Source organism: Nymphaea colorata, chromosome 3 (assembly GCF_008831285.2).
Source record: "Nymphaea colorata isolate Beijing-Zhang1983 chromosome 3, ASM883128v2, whole genome shotgun sequence".
Classification (NCBI taxonomy): Eukaryota; Viridiplantae; Streptophyta; class Magnoliopsida; order Nymphaeales; family Nymphaeaceae; genus Nymphaea; species Nymphaea colorata.
The window spans coordinates 23251787-23277003 of record NC_045140.1 but is presented as its reverse complement, the minus strand read 5'-3'; the positions used below and the strand labels follow the sequence as shown (position 1 = coordinate 23277003).

The window sequence follows — 25217 nt, the reverse complement described above, 5'->3', positions numbered from 1 at the left end:
TCATTTTCGTCCAAAATATCACATTCTTCAGAAGAAAAAAAAATATATATATATATATATATAACAAGGAATGGTCTATTAACGTGAAGAGAAAAAAAACAACGTGGACTGTATTATTTCTCCTAATATTTCTCTTTGTTAATATCTTAACGTTTTGATTAATGTTTTTTTGTTTCTCAGGTTAACAGAAGTCTATTTCCCGCCGTGACTCTTTTGGGAAAAATTGTAAAAGATGTTCTTTTAATTATTAGTAAAAATGGGCCTGAAAATGAAATTTGTCACGGAATTGACAGACTATTTTTTTTGGCGGTTTTCGTTGTTAGGTGGCTAACGCGGGAACCTTGTTCTACATTTTTACAATAGGGCATTTCTGTCATTTTACATAGTGTATTTTTTCCAAAATTCCACTTTTGCCCTTGTAAGGGGTCTTCGTCATTCCTCCAACAAGAGTAATTTCATCATTTTCGCGTCCTATCTCATGCTAAGGCCAAACCTGTAACTTGCTCTTAGTTTCTTTACTATCTTGCCCGTAAAACATCTTTCTTGACGCACGCTAGACGGCTTGTCTTTTATTTATATATATATATTATATATATATATATATATATATATATATATATATTATGACTTCCAAACTAGCAGTAGCTGATGTAATATGAGAAGCAAATCACATTTTCAACTCAACACTTATTCTGAAATTATTACATTTCTCCGTGATATTAGCCCAATAAAATAAAGTTTTTTAGGATTTTATGTTATTCGTGCTTTTATTTGTATTTTTATGTATTTGGGTTTTTTCAAAATTCATCCATTTATGTAGCCAATTGACAGTCGCCTAATTGAGTTTGAAAAACCCATTTTCAACGATCCCAACTTTCCATATTTATTTTGCCAGTTAACTTCATTTATTTGTTTTCATACAAATACATAGATATCTTGTTCCACGGGATGGGAAAAAAGTTGTAGATAGTTAAACTTTAGCGTCCAATTTGAGATGAAAAGTTGGGTTTATTTTTTATTCCTTTTTTAAAAAAAGAAAAAGGCAGCAAAAGAGTCAATTTCTTTGTCACTGTACTTATATTCTTAAAAAATATATTTAAAGGGGCCACTAAAAAATTATTTTAAATTATCGATATGTGAATAATAATGCTTGTCCTAAACACCTTCATGTTGAAGAAAATTAACGGTTCAAAAGCTGCATTCTTTGCCTCAACATATTGTAGTAACGATCTACTTAATCTGCGACTTACACTATATAAAGGCCTCTATCAAATTACTGATATGAAAGTTTCATTGGGAACTTTGTGTGTAGCTGATGCGCACGAAATATGGTATGGTTACATCATTTGCTTGTCAAATTGAAGTCACGTTATATTTGTTGAAAAAAAAAAAGCTTTTGGGACATATATTCAAAAAGCATTTTTTTTTTTCGATCAAACACATATATGATATTCTTAACCTTATGCACAACAAGTCGTGCACAGAGATGTACAATGACCAAAATACTCACAAAAAGTGGTTCAAAAAAAAATAAAAAGTTTATAACGTATAATATTTCATAAAAAAGTTCGAAAATACCTTAATCTCCCTTCATTTTTTTTTTGTGCATATTTGTGCACACAACTCAATTTCATTAAATTGAAACAAATCACTTTTTCAGGTGAGTTAATGGTTCATCCATACAATTTGGAGCAAGGCTCGAAAGAGCTTTTTTCTTCTATTCGTTTGCTTAGGGTCTTGAGCTGTATCGGCATCAGCGACAACAGTGGTGTATCATTTAGAACCCTACCATAATGGCTACAACAATCGAACTAGATACCTGTTTTTTTATATGCTTTTAACACAACCAACTATGTTAAACCTGTTTTTTTATATGCTTTTAACACAACCAACTATGTTAAAGCGCATGAGCAAGTGACAATGAATGTTTCGTTAGCTGGACCTGTCTGAACATGACCGACTTGACCTCGTCCGGGTCTCAGGTCGGCCCATTGACACAAGGCATTTAAATTTTAACAACTAATTCTGGAGTCGGTCCGGTCCAATACCCGGGCTTGGCATTTAATTGGATCGCGATCATCTCCCTCCAAATTTTTAACAATTTCGTCTTCATGCACAAAATTTTTGGAAAAAGGTCGTGTGGCCCCATCACGGAGTGAGTTATGCAAAGAAACCCCCACGAAGCAGCTCATGACAAGCAGCGGTTAATGTTTTCCACCGACGTCCATGAACCACGCTTGATTACCGAGAGAAGTTACTGACGGGAAAACTTTCAGCTGGTTTGCGTCGTTTGGCACCCAATCAAACACCGGAGCAGTTCACGGAAGATAACTTCTCCTGATTCACGTGCAAGAGGTTTTTGAAATTATCCGTGAGGATAAAAGGGCCCCGACCTTTCCATTCTGAAAAAACCTTTTCCAAGATTAAGAATCCGCCGTCAAAAAGATTTCCAGTGCAATCGTGTACGCGTTCGAGACGGTGGAGACGTTCACGCTTTACCAGCAAGGGGCATGGCCCGCAGAGGAGAAAAGTGGTACAGACCGTCATTATGTTGATGATGGCGACTGTGGATCTTCATGATGAAGGTACTATAACTACTCAACATCAATAAAGAGAGAGAAAAAGAGGGAGAATTTTACGTTTTTTTTTTTACCTGAGATCAACATCCCTTCCATCTTTCGCCGAGAACAGCATCGACAATGCCTTCCTCATCACCTCTCTCTCTTTGCCGATGAAGGGTTCCAACCAGGAAACCATCTGTCATGGCAAGAGTTCTCCGTGCAGATTTGAGATCCGCAAAAGAAATCCAACCCCTCCTCCCCACTCCAAGTTGAAATCTCAGGCATTTTACAGATCTTGAATCTGTAAATCTCATATTTGTTGTTTGACGGAACCTTAGATTCCAAGAGAGATCCATGGCAGGATTGAGATGTGGGGCTATCAAAGGCCCCTTAAAGCCTTTTCAAATTATTCCAATTTCCCTCGACCATGATCTCTTATCAATTTTCTTGAAGGCGAAAATTGTTCCTTAAAATTTTTTTAGTTCGACAAAGTAAACACAAATACCCAAGAAATTAGTAAGGAGTGAGTTGACAGACTTTCACATATTATTACAATAACAAATAATATAAAACAGCCTAGAAGGAGAAGGAAACACTTACAATAAACTGAAAAAAGTAGCAAGTGATTGCTAGCATTTCTTGTACCAAAACTTCGCCAACCTCGCTGGAGTGTCAACGTCTCACAGCTACCAACGTGAACAGCTAACACCCATGCTTCACAACTAAGAAACCTTTTTGGTGTACTCAATTTGGGCAACCACCTGCTACAAGCAAGAACCAAAGGGAAAAAGAAGAAGATAAAAGCTGATTTTTCATTGAAAAGATTATTTCTATATTTTTGAAATTCGTCCTCTAAAGTCTGTAAAGCAGTCTTAATTATGAAAGATGAAAAGAGACATTCTCCACTTTGATTATGGGTCACATACTTGTTTCGAGAGCTGAAGACAGGAGTTAAAGAGTGAGTGAGACCCTGAAATCAAGAGAAGCAGTAAGAGGGAAATAAAAAATTTGGCATATCCAGAAGGATGATGCATGTCGGCCTCCAAGCAGCTCAGATATCAGGACAGGCAATGGTGCTCCGTCTTCCCGCTACAGCACGTTGGGGGAGCAAAGGAAGGAGCAACTATGAACTTAAAGAGCCAGTTCGACATTGGAGCTGGCTGAGTTTCGTTGCTTGGATCGAGTGCATGGCATCCGCCATGCACCTTAAATGCAGAAGGCGCATGACCTCCCCGGCCACCATGGTGACGTTACTTTCCTCTTCTCCGCCTTTAAAATCCAACAAACCCAAAGACGCAGGGAGAGAGAGAATGGGTTCGACTGGCCCGACCAAAGTAACCATGATTGTCGTAATCCTGGCCGTCGCAGGGCTGGTAAGTCCCATCACCGGCCAGAAGGAGCCTGTCCAGGAGGAGGAGGCCGGGTTTTTGGAGTGCATGGAAGCGCTGGGCGAGCTGCAGATTGCACGTCGGAGGTCATCCTCATTCCTCTCCTTTCTTAACGGCAAGTCCCACACAACCTGGGTTCGAGTGCTGCCGAGCGGTCTGGGTCATGACCCACCATTGTTGGGCTTCCCAGCTGCTCGTAACGCTGGGCTTCACTTCCCAGTTCCCAGGAGAGCGGCACTCTCAGTGGATACTGCGACGCCATCGTCGCCTCTCCGCCGCTCTCTGGCGGTGCCTCGCCGGCCCTAGCCACTCCCCTGGAGGCCGTCGAGCCCTAGCTTCCCCTGCTCCTCTTCCTTTCGTGCGTGGCGATGTTTTTCTTTCTCCTTTATGGTCCTTGTCATGCATCTTCCTAGGTACGATCGTTTTATTTTGGCTCACGCAACTGGAAGTCCGTATCTAGGATGCGATATCAAGTGTTAAAGCGAAAGAAGCTCGAACCGTGCTACAATTTGGATCAACTTTGTCCCAGAGAGAAAGTCATTTTTTTTGAAAAGCTTGCGGGGGAACCTTCAAATCTTCGAGAAGCGAATATTCAAGAAAGCCTTGCTACACAAAACGAGACGAAGAACTGAAGTAGACAAAAATGGACGTCTAATTTGTTAAGTAGCTAAGCCTAAAATATTCAATCATGCGAGCGTTTTTATTGTTCTTTTCAAAAACTCAAATGTGCTTGTGTAGATAATGAAGAATAAACCACATAGATGGGACTACAACCAGTATAGATGTATAGTAGATGCAGATCCATACTCCTTGGAGACTGATTTCCATGGCACCAAAAAGGAGAACAAAAGAACAGTTGCCACCCAACAACATATATTAGATCGGATCAATGTTACAATGGAAGAATAAAAAGCTCATAAGCACAGTCCAATTGCATTTTTCCCAACCCTCTTTCACGTTAGTTCTCATCCACACGAGATCCTGAGCTAAATTAAGTCCCTCGAGGGAATAGCAGGAAACACAAGTCATCGTAATGAAAAACAGCTCACCACCTAAAAGCTGCTAGTAAGGGTTCAGATATTTACAATTGCACTCCTCCTCAGCATAAGCAGCGACCAGAAGGTTGCGTAATGGTTCCGCAACAATGGGTCCATTACCGAAACCATGGGACCCTCGAAACGGGCAGCAAAAACCAGTCCCAGGCTCCATATCTGACCATCGCGTGAATTGAAAATACACAAAGGGACATCAGTGAAAACAAAGAAGTAATACTTGTGCACAACATCAACAAACTTTTCCTTTCGGTGTGCGACTTACAATAATGATGACGGCAAATAAACAAAAAATGCACAAGGTTTCACTTGATATTGAGTGTGTCCGAAGTCACTAGTTCAAGCATTATCATAAGACATATGCTGAGTACAAAATTTTAGCCCATAGGAAAATGTTCTTTTCGACAAGTTAAAATCCAATGAGACAGAAAGTAATCAGCAGTGCCTATCCGTTTGTTGACAAATACAACATTCGATCTGCCTCACCCTATTCTCCATTTCCATATAAATCTGATTAAACGATACTTTAAAATTTAAAATATTCACAAAACCAAAAAATGCTTAAACATTCAGATCATATCGGCCAATATCCTTCAAGTTTGTGTGCCAATGTAAACATACCAGCCGATACAGCTGTACAAGACCAATACTGAAAACAAGCGGTTACCGGGGTGCCCTTGATCCAAGGAAAAGAAAGGGGACCAATCCACCATGTCCTACTTTTCACATGGCCAACACTCTTCATGGAGATGCAGGCATGCTTGGTAACTGGAGGAAACCTTGGAAGAGGCTGAAATTTTATAGCCTCCCTTTTGCCAGTATTAAAGTTTTTTTGATGCTAGAACTAGAGAACTGAGCTTATAAGGTTAGGCGAAAAAAATCCAAGGGAGGTAATTGTTTTCCTTGTAAAGATGTAGATTAAAAAGATCTAATTATCTAACTGCATACAGGGCAACTGATTTGAAGCCATATCTTTTCCCAGAAAAGTTTGCAACTTCAAAACTGTTTCCTGGAGTAAAAAATCCTCTGGAATGGATGAAAGAGAACATTTTTATCAAAGGCCTCACCAAACTTGTTCCACATGCTCAATTCTCATAGTAAAGCTTGATGCAAGAGATAACATACCACTGTTGGACTTTTCTGAACTCTGTCAGCACTGGGTAGATATTCTCAAAGGCCATATATGTTTCATCTCTCACCTGTTCAAACAAATTGACAGGACTATATCAATACGCAAAATCCCATAAAACAAACAAAATGCATGAAGCATCCACCACTCAGGATCACCTTAGCACCAGTTAGAACAATTTTGCCGGAAACAAATATGAGCAGGACAATCTTAGGCTGTTTCATCCGATAAATCAACCCAGGGAATAACTCTGGCTCATACTGTTAGATCAACAAAGATTGATATAAGCAGCGGCAGATGAAAGAAAGAGAGAGAGAGAGCGAGAGAGAGAGAGAGCATAGGGCATACACTGGAGAAGGCACCATGAGAATACGCAAGACCTTCCAATCTGATAGGGAATTTGACATCACAAGAACCTACAATGTTCTGGATCTTGAAATCCTATGAAACAGAAGATTTTTTTTTTCAGTTCTTGGTGACACAATGTGATTGAGACTAGTTATCATGATAGATAAAAGGGTAGATCCATACCTTGAATCTGGCAGGAAACCCAAGTTTCTGGATGATGCGAGCATACTAAATGCAAGATGAGATGTCAGCAAATTAAGACAGATAAATAACATCAGGAAAAGGGCCTTTATCTTATAGAATTACTAGAACTAAGCACACTTAACAGACAATGCAGTATCTACCTTTCTTGCTGCCAGTTTAGATTGTTGCTCACTTTTTGCTCCAGTGCATACCTACAAACATATCAGAGACCAAAAAATGAACAAGCAAAAAGAATTCAGAAATAAAATACTTAAATAGATAAATAAATTAAAGGATCAATGGGAACTTGTGCAACACAAAACAGTAATAGAAACTTCTGTCTTCCCAGCAACATTTGGTTCAGCATACAGCTGTTGAAGAGGGAGTATGATGGAATCTGATAAGTGAGCTTCTGAGAACCCTAAACCGCCAGAAGCTCAATTATGCATCTACCGATCTAAAATATTCTTTCATGCCATTTAATTTATACATTGACAATTTCCAACAGGGAACGAGTTGTACACCATAAGAAAAAAAAAACCTTGAACATATGTGAAGAACTCTAATCTTAGTGATGGAGGAACTGAGGTCTCAGCTCCCATGGATATTCAAGTTCAAGAACTAAATATGCCAACCACAAAAATTTTGTTCACAAAACAAGCAAATGAACCTCTTTGTTATAGACCAGGTAGTCTGATGAGATGTACCTATCCACCAAGAATAAACTAGCATGGCCTTTCTGGCCAAATTTTTCCTTTTCTTCTTTTTAATCTTTAAGAAGTGTCCTTGACATTGCAGACATCTTCGAAATCCAAGTACATCTTTTCTGTTTTCCCGTTTTCCTTCTTAAAGTAACTTCAACATTATGGAAGAAATAAACAGAACACAGCTGACTTTGTAGCATGAGGATCCGTTTGGATAGCAACGAGGATCTCAGTTTTTAAGATAGTTATTTCTCCTTTTTCTAACAAAATTTTCCATTTCAGAAGCATATCCACATACACACTATACATTATACAGTGCATTGATATTTGCAGTCAAACTCCATACTTGTTAGTGGTCAAGTGACCTGCATTACCAGCCTAGTGACTAGTTGGTCAGACTAGTCAGCTGACTAATCATGGACGTATACATACACTATATAGCCAAGTTGCTAACCGGCTTGGACAGACTTAGACCAACAAGTCCTGACTAGTCCTCGTAGGGCCATGAATAGTCCGTGCCAGACTACCAATATTGACAAGATATTGATCAAGATTCAAAATCCTCGAGAGTGTTTGGTCAAAAAGCCTTAAGAAACTTGCAGATAGAATAATTTCTCTCCACTAGAATAATTTCTCTCCACTTGAACGAAGGTGCTAACACCAGAAATTCTTTCTCCAAATGAAACAAAAGTGCAAAAAAGTCCCTATTTTCTTTCTCTAAGAAAAACAAAAAAAATCAGATCCCATATGGAACTAGCATAGGAAGCTCTTTTTTCTGAGTATTTTTTTTAGCAAAACAGGTAGCAACTTGGATTATAAACAAGACTGTCTAGCCTAGAAAATCATATAAAGTTACTGGTCTGGCTTGTTCCTAAAGACAGTTGGAAAGCATCACAATTTTCTTTACATGCTACAGGGCCACAAGCTCAGTTTTCAGCCAATAATTTCGTAGAGCCACTACTAGGATAGAACAAAATCGCTGGCAACATGCAATATACGCAACAATGAAGCACAATCATCAACATAACGACCTACCAAAAGGTAAAACATTGTTCACAAGATCAAAGATAATGGAGGTCATCTGCAAATAAGTTCTATATCAGATCCAAGCACATGACAAATTTACTAAATGACTGAAAACGTTCAACACTAGCCAATAAAAAGGAGAATTTTTATAAGCAAATCTCACCATCTTCCCGGAAGCAAATATCAAGGCAGTTGTCTTAGGTTCTCTTATTCTCATTATAACAGCAGCAAAACGCTGTCCACACAATTTACAAAATGAAATTAAAACTCGATAGCATAAGTTTTAGAAAGTTATGTGCACATACAGAATAACTCTAGAATCAAGAATGTCAAATGTTTACCTTTGGATTATATTCAGCATTTCGAGCTTGCAAAGCTATTGCCTTAAGATCCAGCTTGCAGTCCAAATTGACGGTTGAAACAATATTTCTGCATATTCATCCAATAATCAGCCACTGAAAAATGTATGCACAACCTTACATTAAAAATTAACACTATTGTAATCATTCAAAAACAATGATCGTGACAGCAAGTGCAACCACAACAAAAGAAGAGACAATTTCTAAAGCAAAAGTAAAACTTCATGAAAGGTATACATAGATCTGAAAGATAAGATGTATAGCCACCTGCCTGCCTTATATCAAATTCACACCATGTAGATATTTTTAGTTATCAATATTCATACAAGAAGCCCAAAAGCTTTTCTCATCTGAGAACCTAGACAACTTAGTGATATTGATACCACGGTTCCTCAATGGCCCTCTACCATTGGATAAGAAGCAGAAGGCATCAAAATATGAAATTTACCATCATGACAAGTAGATGTTCATGATTTCATGTGGAAGCATTAGCATGAAAGTGGTCTAGAAACAGTAAATATTTAGAAGTGCATGCAAATACATACACAATGACCAGAGAGGAGTACAAGTTCCTGACTGAAAAGGACTGACAGTCTGCCACAAGCAGGAAGTGTGGTGTATGTTTCAATTACACATCAGGAATCAATTCAGTTACAGACCATTTGCAAATATTCTTAACAACAGAAAAAGCAATATAACCAAACAACAAGGAGTTACACCAAATTTAACAGGCAATCACACTAATGATTAGAAAGATATTACAATGTCAACACTACATTCACCTTAAGAGTTTAATTACAAGGAAAAGAATCCTCCAAGCACTATAGCTAAAGCTCTACCTCCCATGTGAATGACAGAGATACAGAAGAAACTCAATAGTTCAGACTGGTTATGTCCTTTTTTTCAATTGTTGACACATATTGTCATGCAACCTAAAAGAATTACATTTTACATTACACGCCTTTCAGCACATCCTGCACAATTTTTATTAAAATCAATTCGTTGACAGTTGGATTCAATGCCTTCCCAAGTAGTATCTGACCAGTATTCTGTTTTTTCTGGTCTTCCACCCTTACTGTTTTGGTATATCACATTAGATACCTCACTGACAGTTAAAGTACCAGGTTACCATTTACTCATTTTATGCGCACCATTCGTATAAATATTAGTGTTTTGATTGCCCACTTTATTTCCACAAAATCTATAGAAAAAGGTTTTCAATGTTCACTTCCCGGAAAATGTGTCACTAACCAATAGGTAAGTGAAGGGCACATGAAACGATAACAAAATGGGGAAATATCACTACCACACCAGTTAAGCTTGATTAAGTTCAACTGTAGAAGGCATAAGACATTAGAATTTTGCAACTTTAACTAGACAATACCAACTAGTATTTCCTCCTCTTTTCCCGAACTCCATCCAACTCAGCCTTTTTTAGAACAAAATTGAACTCTCCCCGGCTGAACCGGTCAAAATGAAGATAAGCGAATGCATGGATACAAAATGTCCCAAGTTCTGGCATACCGTCCTCAAACCACATACCCAATAGTAGAGTTTGCTGCAACCTACAACTTACAAGACCTGGCATCTGTAAACAAAAAAGACTTGGCCCACACGAACTATCCTTTTAATGATAACTAGGACAAATGACAAGGTAACTGAATACACATTTCAGAAATTTCACATTTTTCACATAAGCATTTCTCCTCCACATCAAGGGAAGAACCATGCGGTTTCCAAAATTTTTTTAAATGTGCACCAATTAAACGCCAGCTCATCCTATCTGTACAAATCAATCACATGCAACAAAATGCGGCTGATTCTAGCATAGATGATTCATGGAATTACTTATTACACCAAATTTGTACTCGTTGGAAGCCATAAACTTTAATATTCCTGCCCCAATTACCCGTCAATATCTGCAGTTTATATTTTAGCAAACTTTTTCCCCTCTAACTTATTACTACCGTCATGCACACGAACAGGGGAAAATCTACCTACAGACAATGGGAAAGAATCGCCAAAATTGTAAGCCTGTACTCCAGCAAGCACCAAGGAGAAGTTTAACTTGAAACACCGAAAGAGGAGTTTAACTTGCTAACAATTAGAAATACAAAATAAAGAAAACCACGAAGTTTCCAGCACACTCACGTCGGATTATTGGGTAACACTAAGAAAATTCAACCTTACGAACGCCAAATATTTACGTACCCTGAAATTGCTAAACGGATGCCAATGTTACTTTAAAAAATGAACAATCATAGAATCAACAAATTCACCAGCTTTAAAAAACGACCGATTCTCCAACCACACATGTCTTCAGAAAAAGAACAAGATGAGGAGCAGAACGTAGTCCAAATTTCTAGTAGCACCAGCTTAAAGGGAAGGGGGTAAGCGAATTTCTTCCCTTACTACAACCCACGAGCAGAAGCAAAGGCAACAGAAAGGAACCCCGCCCCAAAACGTTGGTAGAGTACACTAGGTGAGGAGACCCGCTTCCAACACCCAAACTCAGGCAAACAGAACCTCACGAGATCGCAAAGAGACTCACTGTAAGGTAGGCACTATGCCAGAGGGATGCTTAGATAGATCAACGGGCTGACTTCCTTCTAAACCTTGATCCGTCATCTTCCCCGACGTCAGATCGCTCTCTCTACGCTCATCAACCAAAGATCTGCCACAACGGCAACCGCCACAATAGAACCCCCAACCTTCCTTTGATTCCCAACAATAAAAAACACCTCGACTTGAAATCAACGTCCACAATTCAGGAGGGAAAAAATTGAATTCGATGGCTTTTATACAGGAACGACGAGAGAAGTCTATGGATGGTATATATACAGACAGGGCGTCCAGTCGGCTCAATATAAGGAGGGAGATGAGAGGGAATATAAGAGAGAGAGAGAGATGGGGAGAAGACGATGAGAGAGGGGAGAAAAGAGAAGGCTGGGGGCACAGGGCGATCCCCTTTTCTATCCCATCCCTCTCTATTTGTACTAGCTAACCGGCTCGACCCGTAACCCTAACCGGATGGCCACTGGCTGTGGCCGGTTGTCGGTCAACAGCGCCAACATGGGATCACGGCCTCCTATATATACATGTCTAGAACGTTCCACTTCCACCGAGTAAGCGGCCATTGCGTCTTCGCGGGAGAATCCGGTGCCCTTTGGGCCTTGGCTGCTTAGGAGTAGGCGTATCTGGATCTCGTCTCGTTTGCACGCTGTCTATAACCTTTTGTCCCGAACCAGAGTGTTCCTTTGGACAGGGTCGAACGGAAAACCGGCATTTTAGCACCCTTTTGCAGATAATGCGCTTGATGTGTTCCCATTAATCCGAGTCGATCAATTTGCCAGACTCAGAGCCAACGAAACGGAACTCTCCCGATTGCGTCGTCGAGCTCCCGCCAGCACCGGCTTCCCGCCCCAGCGGTGGGTTGCAGAGAGCCCTCACGATGTTCGCCCTCCGCGTCCACTCCATCGACCTACCGAGAGATGGAGGCGAGGGACGAAACCCTAGGGCCGAAGGTAGAAGCTCGGCCAGCCAGAGCTTCATCGGCGGCTGCTCGCCTTCTACTGCCGCTTCCGCCTTCCCTTTCTCCTCCGGTAGCCCCAAGATCGAGGAGACAAGAGGCATTCTCCACATTTTTCGCAACGTCTCGGAGCCACCGGCCTCCGTCCGATCGCTTCCTGTAAGTGTCGGATCCTCCCGTCTTCCTGCCTCTTCTGTTCTTATCGAGGATTGTTTCGGGAAGGAACTTGCGATTTTTTTTTTGGAAAGGATGGAACTAGAGAGTTCCAGCAATCGTGATATCTGGGACTCTTGAGATAACAAGATGCGCTAGCCTTCTTTCGAAGGGAGGTTTCGGCTTCTTGCCTCTACTCATGGTTTTCTCTTTTCAGGTTGGGCGCGGCACGGTCATATGCGTCCTGGCGGTCCCGAATTATATGAGCTATGCGGATTTCTGCGATTTCTGTGGTTCTCACGTCGAGCACATGGTAGAGATGCGTGTCATTAGGTATATTTTTTTGGTGCCGATGTTGATTCTAATTTATCTCGTTATCCTCTTATCTGGATTGAGTAATTTTATCGGTGTCGGTTTGGACGCAAGGTTCCGAATCAAAATCGGAGCATGCCTAAAGGCATTGAAATGGATGTATTTGCGTTGTGAATTGGGTTTTTGGTTGAATTTGGACACAGGGACGATGGAATGGAAGATCGATATAGCATTTTGGTTACTTTTGATGATCAGAACAACACGGACAATTTTTATCGCCGGTTCAACGGCAAGAAATTCCCATCAGCTGAGGTTTGTGTTCGTGTCTCTGTGTTTTTTTTTTTTTTGGGAAGGGGGGGGGGTGGGATGTTTATGGAGGAGTTGGTTTCGAGGTGTCAGACTTTCCTGGTGAGTTACAGGCATAATTTTTTGCAGGCCGAAGTGTGTCACATTCTTTTTTCGGTTGATGTGCAATATACTGATTCAACCGAGCTTGCGGGAACTCCTCCACGGGGATTAACAGAATTACCTTCATGTCCGGCTTGCCTTGGTGAGTGACAAATTCGTGTCCATGTTATTTCCTCTTTTCGGTTCGGAAAGTGCATGTACCGACACGTTTATATTAAATGAATCATACATGCATGTTATTCATTTTGATGCTCTGATGATGCAATCATGCAAGAATCGTCTGTACAATAAAAAAGTATTCTAAATTCGGAAGAGGTTTCTGTCTTAGCTTGAGGCATCTCGCCTTGCAGCTACACCTGCAGGATACTGCTTTCAAAACCACTATCATCGTATGTTTCCTATCAGTGTCCAGGGAGTCAGCGACACCTTCCCTGCTATGTTCTCACTTCATTCTTGTTTGCCACTGGGTGTTTGTTACTTTTTGCAAGTATCTAGATGGTTGTTTATGCTGTTGGATATGGTGGTGGTTTTATTCCGATCTTATAGCTCTTTACCACTTGCTTAAGTCACATAGTATCTAATAAACTGCTCCTGCTAAGTTTTTGTTGGGTGTAATCAATAAACATTTTCTTTTCTATCTGCATAGAAGAAGCCTGAAGTGAAAAAAGAGAGAAAAAAAAGGAGCTAGTAGTGAGTGTCTGAGGAAGCTTCTTGCATTATGTTTTTATTTTATGGTTTTGCATTTGCCATTTGTTTATACATTTAAACTATTACATGATTTCCTGGGGAACACTTTTAAGCAGAAGCAAACATGGATATGTCACTTTTACTGGACATGCAGATACTTGACCATTACTGTATCATGGACTGATCGTAGCTAGAGCACGTGAAAGTTTCTATATGCTGTTAGATGTGCTTGTAAGAGCTCTATAAATATCAGTTGCAGCTTTTTATGCGGATGAGGCTACTTTATTTCCTTATTTGCTTTCAAAAGTTGAATTTATGGCTCACTAAGTTGCTATAGTAGATACGCATCCGTTTACTGAGCTTGTTTCTTATTTTGGCAACCTGAATATTGCTTGAATTAATGCAATTGGCTTCCTCTTCCATGAGTACTTGGAAGAGATAACTAGAATCTGATTAGCCTGCCTTCTCTTGTTGAGCTGTGGATTGAAATATTACAGTTGCCCTGGGGATACACTTTTCTAAAGTAACTTACACGAAGAGATTGCCTGTGTGTCTACGTGTTATTCAACCAACTGAATATGTGGATAAAATCAACAAGCAGTTTCAGAAGAAACTAGAAAAATTGATTATTCTGGAGAAAAAACTGGGATGCTTATACATGAAGACATTTGCAAGTTACAACTGCTGTGCTATATGGCATTTAATATAATGTAGGAGAATATCATGGTATACAGTGACATTTTCAGGACATTGGAAAAATTTATGATAGTATGAACCTTGTTTCCTGATTAAAATTAAATTGAAGTTGAAGGCCATCTTAATTCTCAATCTGAGACACCTGAAATTAGCTGCCATATCATGGCAATTTGTTAGTCTTGGCTACTTATTCGTCTATGTGCCTTATTTGGACTTCAAATTCCTGATTTGGTAGTTGCTACTTGTTTGTCTATAGGTCCTTTTTGGACTTCAAGTTATTGATGTATAACGAGCTGCTTAATTCTATGGGAGACTAGATTGTCTATTGCTTTCTTCCAAGGATGTGCTACTATTAACTTTTTTTGTATTTTTCACCTGAAAGTAAATGCTTAACTAAAGAATATTTCAATGTTTCAGCCTTTCAGGAATTCTTTTGTACCAACTCTATCTTGCTGCCCTCCAAATCATGCTGAAAATAACTTTATCTGTTTATGTTCTTTCATGTGTTTGGTTTCTTGCAATGTCCTGACTTATTCTGGATCAACCATATCACATGAAAAGGAACCAGTTGAATATATGCTTGTTCTAAAGCTTCTAGGGAAAAACAAAAAAAAGAGTTTCATCATCACTAGATAGATGGGAACATCTCTCTTTTACTGCTGAAACCAGATCAGTTGTATCTATATTGGCTTCTTCTTGACACTGCTCTATGCTGATTCTTATGAGTTTCTTATCTCATGAACCTTCACAAAATTATGCTGTTTGTGACTTTGTTTGCTGGTTGTGATTTTTCCTATTTTCTCTTTTGTTTTGCCCATGGCTGGTGATAAATCTTTTAGAGAGACTGGATCAAGACATAAGTGGGATTCCTTCTACTCTCTGTAATCATTCATTTCATTGCTCATGCGTTTCCAAGTGGCTGAATTCTTCTTGCATGGTAAGCATATTCTTGTATCTAGGCAGACATTCTTCTTAATTATGTTTATTCTAATGATGTATAATTTTGGTTTTAGGAACATGCCCTTCATCCATTAACTGATGTTAGTGTGTTAAAAATCATATACTCTTGATTTTTGGGTAGTCTTATGTAGTTAAGAAAAATTACGTATACCTTACTGTTATTTTTGTTTTAACCCTAATCTCTATTTGAGACAGGATTAGGAGTCTCATGAGAACAGGATTCTCCGTCCAACTTTTTCTCTTTCTCTCCTCTGTCTCTCTCAGCCACTCTCTCATGTCCTTTCTCTCATATCTCTTCTTTCTTTTCTCTTCCTCTCTTTCTTATCTTCTGTCTTAATGTAAACCACAGCGTAGACAATATAGAACTATTTTCCCTTTTCAACTGATAGAAGAATTCATGAGGATACCCTCCATAGCTTTGAAGGCTCATGACAACGAATGAACTTTTTAAGCATCTATGCAACCATTTTCTTTCTTGGCTTGACCTGTATCAGCTTTCTGTTTGTGTGAGAACAAAGCAGCCTGATCACAATTTGTAGCTATGGAGTAAGCTGTTCCCCTTGTAGTCTATGCTAATTGGATCATTTAGTTTTTTTCAGGCCTATGCTAATTGGATCATTTAGTTTTTTTCAGGCTGTACTCATGGTAGAATAACATTCATTTTTTGCTTTACTTGGATTTTTGATCAGCTCATTCACTTAGTTTTCCTGAATTAAGAGGGTCTTCCTGTAATTGTTTTCTCCTGCAATGCTTTGTATTGAAAATTGAAGAAGGACATGACTTCTTGGTCAACTTGTAGTTGATAGGTTCCAGAAACAGTCGGATGGTTGTGGCGATTCTTGCTCTTGACTGTACCCTTAGGCTCTTATTAGTGATCATTGATAAGCAGAATGCCAGAATCTATTTTTTGTGAAATTTCAAGTTGTATATTTCTGAAGTTTATGCTTCTCATTTGAGAAGATGAATATTGTCATGTCCATTGGCAGTACACCTTTGTGGAGGTACTGTATTTGATGAATATTGTCATGTCCATTGGCAGTACACCTTTGTGGAGGTACTGTATTTGATGAATATTGGCAGTACAACTTTGTCATTTAGTGTACTTAAAATCCTTTGAGGCACTTAAAATTCTATCTTAAGTTGTTTTTATCATTTTTTGCTTCTCATTTGGGAAGATGAATACAGCAGTACAATTTTGTCATGATAGTGTATTAAATTACCCTGCATCACTCCAGTTCTTGTCTAAATTGGATTTGTAACTTGTGGTTTGTTCATCTTATTTTTACAAGGTTGGTTTGGTTGTGGTGTTCTCTAGCTTACTCTGTCTGGAATAATTGGTATTTCCTGTTCCTGTGTGAAACCATTTGTAGATAATGAAGATCTTGCAACCATTTACAGATAGTGGAGGCTTTCAATCATTTTTCTTCTGATTTTTGTTAGCTTTAGTTTGTATCTTTTTTTTTTTATTTTTAAATGCTCTCTCTCTCTCACACACACACACACACAGACACTCTCTCTCCCTCCCTCCCTCCCTTCCTCCCTCTTTTCCCACTTCACTCCCAATTGTACAGTTGGATGCTATCATACTTGGCTTATTTTTTTCCAAGTTTTTGTTATGTCTATGACTCCTAGTTGCTTCATGCTTGTTCATTATTTTCATAGTGTTTTCTCAATTGCAGTGACATGTCTTTGTTTGCCTATTTCTTGACAATGAAGCAGCTGGTGAAATTGGAATATGTTGACCTTCTGAGAAATGTCTGGAGGACACTAATGTGTTATTGAGAAACGTCTGGAGGACACTAATGTGTTCTTTTTAGTCTTTGTTAAAGCATTGCCTGTTTAGTGATTCAGACTGACAGCAACGTCAACTTGCAAAGCAAATATTCACAGCATAAATAGTTAAATAAGTCACTTGGTTGTCTTTTCAGGTCTGCCATTTTTGTCAAGTAGAGAATGAAAGGTCCACATGTTCTGTCTGTGAAACGTCAGAGAACTTATGGATTTGTGTTATATGTGGCTTTGTTGGCTGTGGAAGGTAGGTGAAAATTTCATACTACTTCTTAAAGTGTTAATGTGATGCAGTGATTGGAGGTCCTCACTCTAATTCCAGCAGAAGAACAATAAAACAAAAAATAAAACACAACTTGCACAAAAGAAAAATAAGATCTGTAACAGGAAGAAATTAACCAAAAGGAAATTAGGGTTTTCTTAATCAACTTCACTCATCTCAAAATAAACAAACTTGCCCTTTAAATAGGGCTGCTGCCACAAAAAAAAGGATCTCGGATTCATAATTAAAAAACAATATTCAAAGCTGATAACAAAAAAGTCCATATCTAATAGGTAAATGGAAATAACTAAATGGATCCAATCTATTTGTTTTGAATATCTCTGCTTGAAAATGTAGTGGTTTTTTAGGTTCTGGCTTCCCCATTCAGATAGTGGTCTTTTTACCAATGTTGCAATTTTCTTTCAGGTATAAAGAAGGTCATGCCATTAGGCATTGGAAGGATACACACCACAGCTACTCACTTGATTTGGAGAATCAACGTGTTTGGGATTATGTTGGCGACAGCTATGTTCACCGACTCATTCAGTCAAAAAGTGATGGCAAATTGGTTGAGCTTAATTCCTCTTGTGGAGCTGTTAATGATGATTGGGGAGATTGTGCTTGCACTGAAGATTCTGGAATTAGCAGAGCACTTTTTATCAGTAAAGTTGAAGCAGTAATGATTTTTTTTGTTTTTCAGGCTCTAATTGCTATACTATTAAGTGGTGTACTTTCGTTTTGACCAAGTCTCTTTAATTAACTGTTTGATGGATGATGGCCTCTATGTTTCACAACTGCAGATTGTCGATGAGTACAACCGCTTATTGGCAAGCCAACTTGAGAATCAAAGACAAGTATAATTCTTTATTCGATACCAACCTAATGAACATGTGATGTGGTCTTATTATTCTTTTATTAAACTGCTGCAGCCATATATGTTTGAAATATTATTTTTTGTAATTTGAATTTGTTTCAAGGAATAAGGGATGTCAATCATGTCATATTTTTGAGGCAGCATACTACTTTGGTATAACCAATCACATGTTATATTTTTAATGAAAAGCGCTTTCTGACTGAATCATGAAGCTTATCATGGAGGGACCACTAATCCATCGTTGTTTTCGATGAGTCATTTTCTGTTTAATCGGCAATGGATTTACTGGTTACTTTTGTATGTGCACATGTGTCTGTTGCTGGAAGCTCTGGTTTGGTTGGAAAATTCAGGACGCTTTTTCTGGACTGAGTATCAAATCTTTCTGTTTCTTCGCTTAGAAACAAAGGGAACTTATTAGAGTAGGGAATAACCAGCCCTATATCATCCTATTCTAAGGTTGATAGTCATATAAAACACTGTGTTTGTACTTTGTACACAGGGAGAACAAGTATACTTTCTGTCAACTGTGAAACCTCATTAGATCAGGACTTTTAGCTTCTCATGTAGTTCTTTTATGTACCATGAGAAAGATCTGTTTGGTATTTATTCATGTGGGTTATTCTGTTTCTGGATTAGTAGTACTATGAGTCACTAGTTGCGGAGGCTAAGGAGCACAGAGAGAAGACCATTTCTGAAGCAGTAGAGAAAGCTGTGAGTTTGGAATTGCAAAGAGTACAACTTGAATATGAAAAATGTCTTGAGGATAAAAAGGCTGTTTCAGATGTAAGTGTTGTCATGGTGACAGGCTCAGATTAAGTTCTCTACTTGTGTTTTGTGAATGTACACTCGTCTCTTCTAGATGCTTTAGCCATTCGTTCACATCCTGTATGCGTTTTCTGCCCTCAGGTTAATGAGAACCTTATGAAAAATCAAGAGCTTTGGAAAAAGAAAATTCAGGAAGCTGAAGAAAGGTAATGTGCTGCTGAATTCGTTGTTCTGTTTCTACGTTTCTGCTAGATAAGTGGAACTGTATCCGAGTAATTAGTTCCAACTAGTTCCTGATAAATGTCGGTCTTTATCAGATTGAGATTAGTAATTAATCCCAACATATTGGTATTTAAAGGACAAACTCTTATAGGCAAAAATCTCAAATATCCTGTGTCAGGAGATATAATTGTTACTATAGATAAAAGCCATGATTCCGAGGGTAGTGATTAATATTGGCATAATTGAATCAGGTGGCTCAATCAATACCTCATCCCTTAATGAAAATCACAAATGATGCTCCATAACTGCCTAACAACTCCAAACTCCTTTAGTTCTGAAGTTTCTTTGGTGTCGTAATTTTCTTGTTTGAACTTTTTTTTTTGCCTTTTCGGTAGCTTTTTTGGTTAAGTAGCCTATAGTTAATCAAGTTTAGTTCAGTTGATGAACTGCTTTCAGCTGCACAACCATCCTCATCCATAGCGACTTGATGAGTATTCTTGAATAATTATGCAGAGAGAAATTGTCAATAAGGTCAAGAGATGAGAAGATAATGGATTTGGAAGAACAGGCAAGTCCCTAGTCTATACAATTGTGTCTAAATGCTCCAGGTGCTGTATCTTAAGGAGGAATTATCTCTAATGTTTTTACTGGTGTGGTGGCAGGTCCGCGATATCGTGGTTTATATTGAGGCTCAAAAAACACTGGAGAAGATGCCCAACTCAGATGACATAAAAGGTGGCACGGTTCTAGCAGTTCAACGACATTCATCATCAGCTACTACTAAGCGCTCAACCAAGATGAACAAAAGGCGGTCTTAATTACTGCTTCATACTAAAATTGCGCTTTTGTATATAAACATCTCTGTAGATGTTGGGACTGAAGCTGGCTGTTACGTAACCATCCCTGTAAAATGATATGGCTCCCAAACATGAATGCTGGGTGATATGAATTGAGACAGCAGATGTATCATCAAACACTTGCTTACGAAGAAAGCCACAGAAATTTCAGGGAATTAAGGAGAGTCTGAATCACCGGTTGGCTATGAAGACATTGCAGCCGAATTCCAGGAGGCTAAATCCATGATTGAGAGTTTGACCGTGAATAGGGATGAAGAGAGTGCTGGTTTGAGGGACCTTGTTTCGGCTAAGGAAACTCTTAAATGGAGGTGGAACATAAATTAGTTCATTTTGAACAAAGAAAACGAGGAATTTCAGGGGATGGTAAATGAACTCCAAAAGTCCCAAATAGCCTAAGCTACGATGTCTGGTTCAGTATCAAAACTGCAACAGAAATTTAAAGCATTGGAGTAGGTACACAAGGACTGTCAAAAAATGATGGGCAAAAAGAATCTGAATGGTTTTCGAAGGTAGATAAACTGATAACAAATTTGAAGGAATGTCAAGCTTAATTTAAATGGTGGGGGGTCGATCAGGTATTTGATTTGCCTACGAGAGATGAAAAAACGAGATAGGGGCTGTAGGCAGCCCGTGTGCATCGGCCTGCAGTTGCCGGCCGATGTGAGAAATGAAATCCCCCAAAAGAGGAGGGAAACAGAAACCTCCTTCACGGAGCTACCCGATATAAAGGTAACCGAGTTCCAACCTTCAATGGTCACCGCGTCTCAGAGAGAGAGAGAAGGGGAGAGTCGGAGAGAGAGAGAGAGAGAGAAGGGGAGAGTCGGAGAGAGAGAGAGAGAGAGAGAAGGGGAGAGTCGGGGAGAGAGAGAGAGAGAGAGAGAGAGAGAGAGAGAGAGATTAGAAAGAAGGCGTTCTGAATTGCTGCATAGTTTATGGCAGGCATACATCGGGAAATTGTGGAGTTCATGGCATTTGCACAATATTTTAAGTATCATTTCTCATTCCGTGTCAAAAAGTTTAACTTCCAATATACATACTGCCGGTGTGCATTTGGACTGTATTGGGTCGTATTAGTAATAAGATTAAAATTTAATTTTGAAAAGTTAAAATATTTTCTAATAATCAGGCTGAATCGATTAGTACAAATGCCTAAATCGACCCCATATTAAGCGACATTAGGACTGTTAGTTTTTGCATTTTTCGTTGAAGGGCTGATGTACCCTCGTATTGGTAGCATGGACACTGGCAATTCACATGTATTATTGACGTTCCAATGGGTGTTAGTTGCTCCAAAATCAATTGCTGCGACTGCAATTATTTTTGGACGTTTGATTTTGGTTACGAACGAACTTGTTATTGCCATGGTTGTCAGCAGATGAAAAGGATGGGAGAAGTGCTAACAGAAGCCGGAAACAAACGATTTCTAGCGATCACTTTAGAGAGAGAGAGGAATCGGCCGCTTCCCGCGCTCTCCACCGTTTCAGCGAAGGAATATGCCAACCCCCTGCGTGGCCGTTGTGGGACCAACACAAGTATATGTGACGGGCGTCAAGGCCCAGAGTCACAGGAGAGTGTGGAGGAGAGAGAGGGACGGGAGGAAGATGCAGAAGGCAACGAAGGAGGTGAGGAGCGCGACGGTGAGGGACCTCGTGGCGGTGAAGCGGCGGCTGGTGGAGGTCCCCTACACGGCGTCGCTCACGGACACTGTTAACGCCATGGTGGCCAACGGCGTCGTGGCCGTCCCCGTCGCGGCGCCGCCTGGGCAGTGGATCGGCGCCGGGGGGTCGATGATTATCGAGCACGACCGAGCCACCGGGGAGGCGCGTAAGCAATACATCGGGATGGTGAGCATGCTGGACGTCCTCGCCTATGTCGCTGACCAGCACGACGGGGAGCATCTCGCCGATCTGATGTCCGTCCCGGTGTCGACCGTCATCGGCCACTGCCTGGAGGGACTCAGCCTCTGGACATTCAACCCCAATACCAGGTTAGGGTTTTGATTCGTTTTTTCGAATGCTGGCAGTTTTGCTGGATTACGGGAGCGGGAGTTCTGTGGGATTACATTTGGATGCAAGAAATTTATGACAATTTTGCATCCAGTGAGAACAGAGTTGTTTAGTCATTTACTTTCATGTGTTGGACGTCTACCTTTCATGCTGTTCGCCTCCGTTAGATATAAACCGTGATTATGGGAGTCTGTCCTCGATGAGGTAGTCATCTACCTTCACCCTTCTGTGTTTATATTCTTCGCGAACATAATGTCAATAAATTTAAGTTTCTGTTTCAGTTTTTCCCACCCTTATGAAATTACTTGTCAAAGATGAAGGGCAGCGCGGAGGCGATTTTCTTGCCATTCGCTTTTCTTTGTGGTAGTGGGACTGCGGAAATCAAGTTCTTTGTTCTTGTCTACTTCTTTTCGGTTCACTATAAGAATTGGAGGCCTTTGTGGTTTTTTTAAGAAGTGCTAATCGTCGAGTTGTTAAAGGAGGTGATTTCTGATTCACATCCAAATTTCGGCCTGTGAGCAACTATTTTGATGTTTATACTCCGGAAGTTTTTAGCATATTACGTATATTAGGGGCTAATGGACAACCTTATGATGCATTTTCCTTGTTCAGCGTTATGGACTGCATGGAAGCGTTCAGTAAAGGCATTCATAGGGCATTGGTTCCACTAACTAGTTGCACAGACGAAGTAATTGGAGTAGAACTGTCAGAGTCATCAGCTGGTTATCAGATGCTAACTCAAATGGACGTGCTTAGTTTCTTGGACAATCATAGAACTGAAATTGATGGTATCATGTCACTTAGCATCACGGAATTGGGGGCCATCCAGGAAAGTGTGTTTGCTGTACCAGGTCATATGAAGGTCATGGAAGCTGTTAAGTGCATGAGGAGTGCTTCTTTAAACGCCGTTCCTATCATTGAAGCTCCAAAGACTACTTATACTGCACCCGATCTAATAAATGTATGTTTTCTGCTTTCGCATCCTACCATTTTTCTCATCTTGGAAGAAGTTGGATCCGAGTCCTGAGCTATTATTGTTAAGTTGTTTACTGATACTTTCATTGTTCACTTAGTTGATTCCGTCGTCCAATTATTGCCTGTTTGGGTGACTTTTTGCCTTTACATGGAATAGAGAGCCATTCATCCCAAAAACCTGGGATTATCCCGTGGTCAATTGACAATCTCTAAATAATTTAACGTCTCTTAATTTGCTAATGTCCGTTTTTCTGAATATTTTGTTCCTATCTAGAAATAAGAAACTTAACAACCGTAGCAAGTTTACTAGTCTAAATTAATCCTGTCTTTTCTCTTGATAGTACCAATTGCTGCATAGTTTTTTTTAGGATGGGATAGATTATTTTTGCTCGCTAGGTCATAAATTCAAGTCGTCAGTTTCCAATATTTGAACGAGTAAGAGATTAAAGCCTTTGTTCGAAATATAAGGGAATAAATCTTTGTTCTGAACTTCTAATCTAATTTTTGCAACTCTGGTTCCAAACTTGTTTAAGATAGACATATACATTTGTTGTTTGTAATCTGATCCTAGTAGCTATGCTTCGAACTTTTGTTCAGGGTAAAGGGATGAAACTCATTGGAACATTCTCTGCAACTGATCTCCGGGGATGCCCTGTCTCACTGCTCCAGTCATGGTTATCTTTATCAGTGATTGAATTTACTGCAAAGGTACCAATGGGTACGAGAGTTGGGTGCGGTGCTGAAACTGTTTCAAGCCCAAAATGGAGGCCGCTTGTGACCTGCTATGCTGAGTCTAGCCTCAAGGAAGTTATAAGCTTGGCAGTTGACCACCATGTTCATAGAGTTTGGGTTGTGGATAAGCTGGGGTTGCTGGTTGGGCTGGTGGCACTCACTGACATGCTGAGAGTGATTCGTTCCTTTCTTCTGTCTGCTGATTCTTAACCAATCCGAGCTGTTAAGGGAAGCTATTCAAGGTGAAAGCCCACTCATTCTGTTCTCAAATAGACTACGCTAGGTTGACTTAGATGAATGGTTTCGTCTTGTGGACTGGCCACCATTTTTGTTTGTTTTTAACAAGAACCACATCACTATATGAATTCTGCGTAGGCACTTGCACACTTCTTTTCTTGTAAATTTCCTCAAGTCACTAGTGGTGCTTCTCAAGCCATGCGGTATGTGTCTGTCGGGTGACTTGGGTCTCATGGTCATCTGTCAAATACTTTTGGTTCTCTACTGCACAGGTGTGGCCTCCTTTGTACTCTGCTGGATCCAAGGGTAGTCTTGAATGTCTGTTTTTAACGAGAAACCCATCTTTTAATGAGTTCTGCGTGGGCACTGGGCACTTGCACACTTCTTTTCTTGTAAGTTTCCTGAAGGCAGTAGCGGTGCTTCTCAAACACATGCGGTATGTGTCTGTCGGGTGACTTGGGTCTCGTGGTCATCTGTCAAATACTATTGGATTTCTGCTGCACAGGTATGCCTCGTTAGTACTCTGCTGGATCCCAAGGTAATCTTCAAGATTTGTACCGTAATATTTCACTTGCTTCTAATGTTCAATGAATCTAGCTCAATCTTTTGGGATAGACTGACAGTGTCCTTACTGCCAAATGACCTCGAAAGGATCGCTTGACACAAGAATATTTCATGAGTGTTTCATAAAACTGTAGAACACTATTCTAGTATTCAGAACGATTTTATGATGTCTTTACTGCCAAATAACCCATAAAATACTCCTGCTCATCTGAAACTGATAAGTTTCAGAACGGCTGCTACTTTTCCTGGTGTCTAGGCAGATCCATCCAGATTGATCTATTCTTTTATGCATATGTGATTTGTCACAAGTAGGTCATTAGTGTAAAAGATATATGAAAAATCTCGCGCACAAGTAGCTTCTGTGAAGAGGAGCGATTTTAAAAATGTGGGAGTCTATTGGATTTCTACTCAGTGTAAATCCATTTTTACCCCTCACGTAA

General features: G+C 39.7%; 3 protein-coding genes across 3 annotated transcripts; 2 read left to right on the top strand and 1 right to left on the bottom strand.

Moving 5' to 3' along the window:
• Nucleotides 1–4805: 4805 nt before the first annotated feature.
• Nucleotides 4806–11729, bottom strand: LOC116249910 (TATA-box-binding protein-like). The gene is made up of 9 exons (XM_031623221.2): nt 11302–11729; nt 8733–8820; nt 8555–8626; nt 6823–6873; nt 6662–6706; nt 6479–6571; nt 6289–6390; nt 6127–6200; nt 4806–5160 (listed from the first exon to the last, which is right to left on the bottom strand). Coding segments are annotated over exons 1-9 (603 nt in total). The 5' UTR covers nt 11379–11729; the 3' UTR covers nt 4806–5159.
• A 130-nt stretch (nt 11730–11859) lies between these two features.
• On the top strand, nt 11860–20363 carry LOC116249909 (BRAP2 RING ZnF UBP domain-containing protein 1-like). Its single transcript, XM_031623220.2, has 12 exons — nt 11860–12438; nt 12650–12765; nt 12948–13056; nt 13180–13294; nt 15375–15472; nt 17424–17530; nt 17972–18221; nt 18346–18399; nt 19059–19202; nt 19326–19390; nt 19920–19974; nt 20069–20363. The coding sequence occupies exons 1-12, from the start codon at nt 12202–12204 to the stop codon at nt 20222–20224; spliced, it is 1506 nt and encodes a 501-aa protein (XP_031479080.1). The 5' UTR covers nt 11860–12201; the 3' UTR covers nt 20225–20363.
• A 1194-nt stretch (nt 20364–21557) lies between these two features.
• Nucleotides 21558–24594, top strand: LOC116249562 (SNF1-related protein kinase regulatory subunit gamma-like PV42b). Its single transcript, XM_031622688.2, has 4 exons — nt 21558–22250; nt 22882–23230; nt 23842–24218; nt 24486–24594. Exons 1-3 carry the CDS (start codon nt 21757–21759, stop codon nt 24184–24186), a joined length of 1188 nt encoding a protein of 395 aa, XP_031478548.1. The 5' UTR covers nt 21558–21756; the 3' UTR covers nt 24187–24218; nt 24486–24594.
• The last annotated feature ends 623 nt before the right edge of the window (nt 24595–25217 follow it).

What these genes read in the sequence shown, in the direction of transcription:
- LOC116249910 (XM_031623221.2), bottom strand. Translation starts at nt 11,378, where the DNA reads ATGACGGATCAAGGTTTAGAAGGAAGTCAGCCCGTTGATCTATCTAAG. An exon ending in ATGCTGAATATAATCCAAAG is followed by an intron (nt 8,627 to 8,732) that starts GTAAACATTTGA and finishes TTGTGTGGACAG; the next exon opens with CGTTTTGCTGCTGTTATAAT. An exon ending in GGTTTCCTGCCAGATTCAAG is followed by an intron (nt 6,572 to 6,661) that starts GTATGGATCTAC and finishes TCTGTTTCATAG; the next exon opens with GATTTCAAGATCCAGAACAT.
- LOC116249909 (XM_031623220.2), top strand. Translation starts at nt 12,202, where the DNA reads ATGTTCGCCCTCCGCGTCCACTCCATCGACCTACCGAGAGATGGAGGC. An exon ending in TTCATGTCCGGCTTGCCTTG is followed by an intron (nt 13,295 to 15,374) that starts GTGAGTGACAAA and finishes TAAATCTTTTAG; the next exon opens with AGAGACTGGATCAAGACATA. An exon ending in GGCTTTGTTGGCTGTGGAAG is followed by an intron (nt 17,531 to 17,971) that starts GTAGGTGAAAAT and finishes ATTTTCTTTCAG; the next exon opens with GTATAAAGAAGGTCATGCCA.
- LOC116249562 (XM_031622688.2), top strand. Translation starts at nt 21,757, where the DNA reads ATGCCAACCCCCTGCGTGGCCGTTGTGGGACCAACACAAGTATATGTG. An exon ending in ACATTCAACCCCAATACCAG is followed by an intron (nt 22,251 to 22,881) that starts GTTAGGGTTTTG and finishes TTCCTTGTTCAG; the next exon opens with CGTTATGGACTGCATGGAAG. An exon ending in CTGCACCCGATCTAATAAAT is followed by an intron (nt 23,231 to 23,841) that starts GTATGTTTTCTG and finishes ACTTTTGTTCAG; the next exon opens with GGTAAAGGGATGAAACTCAT.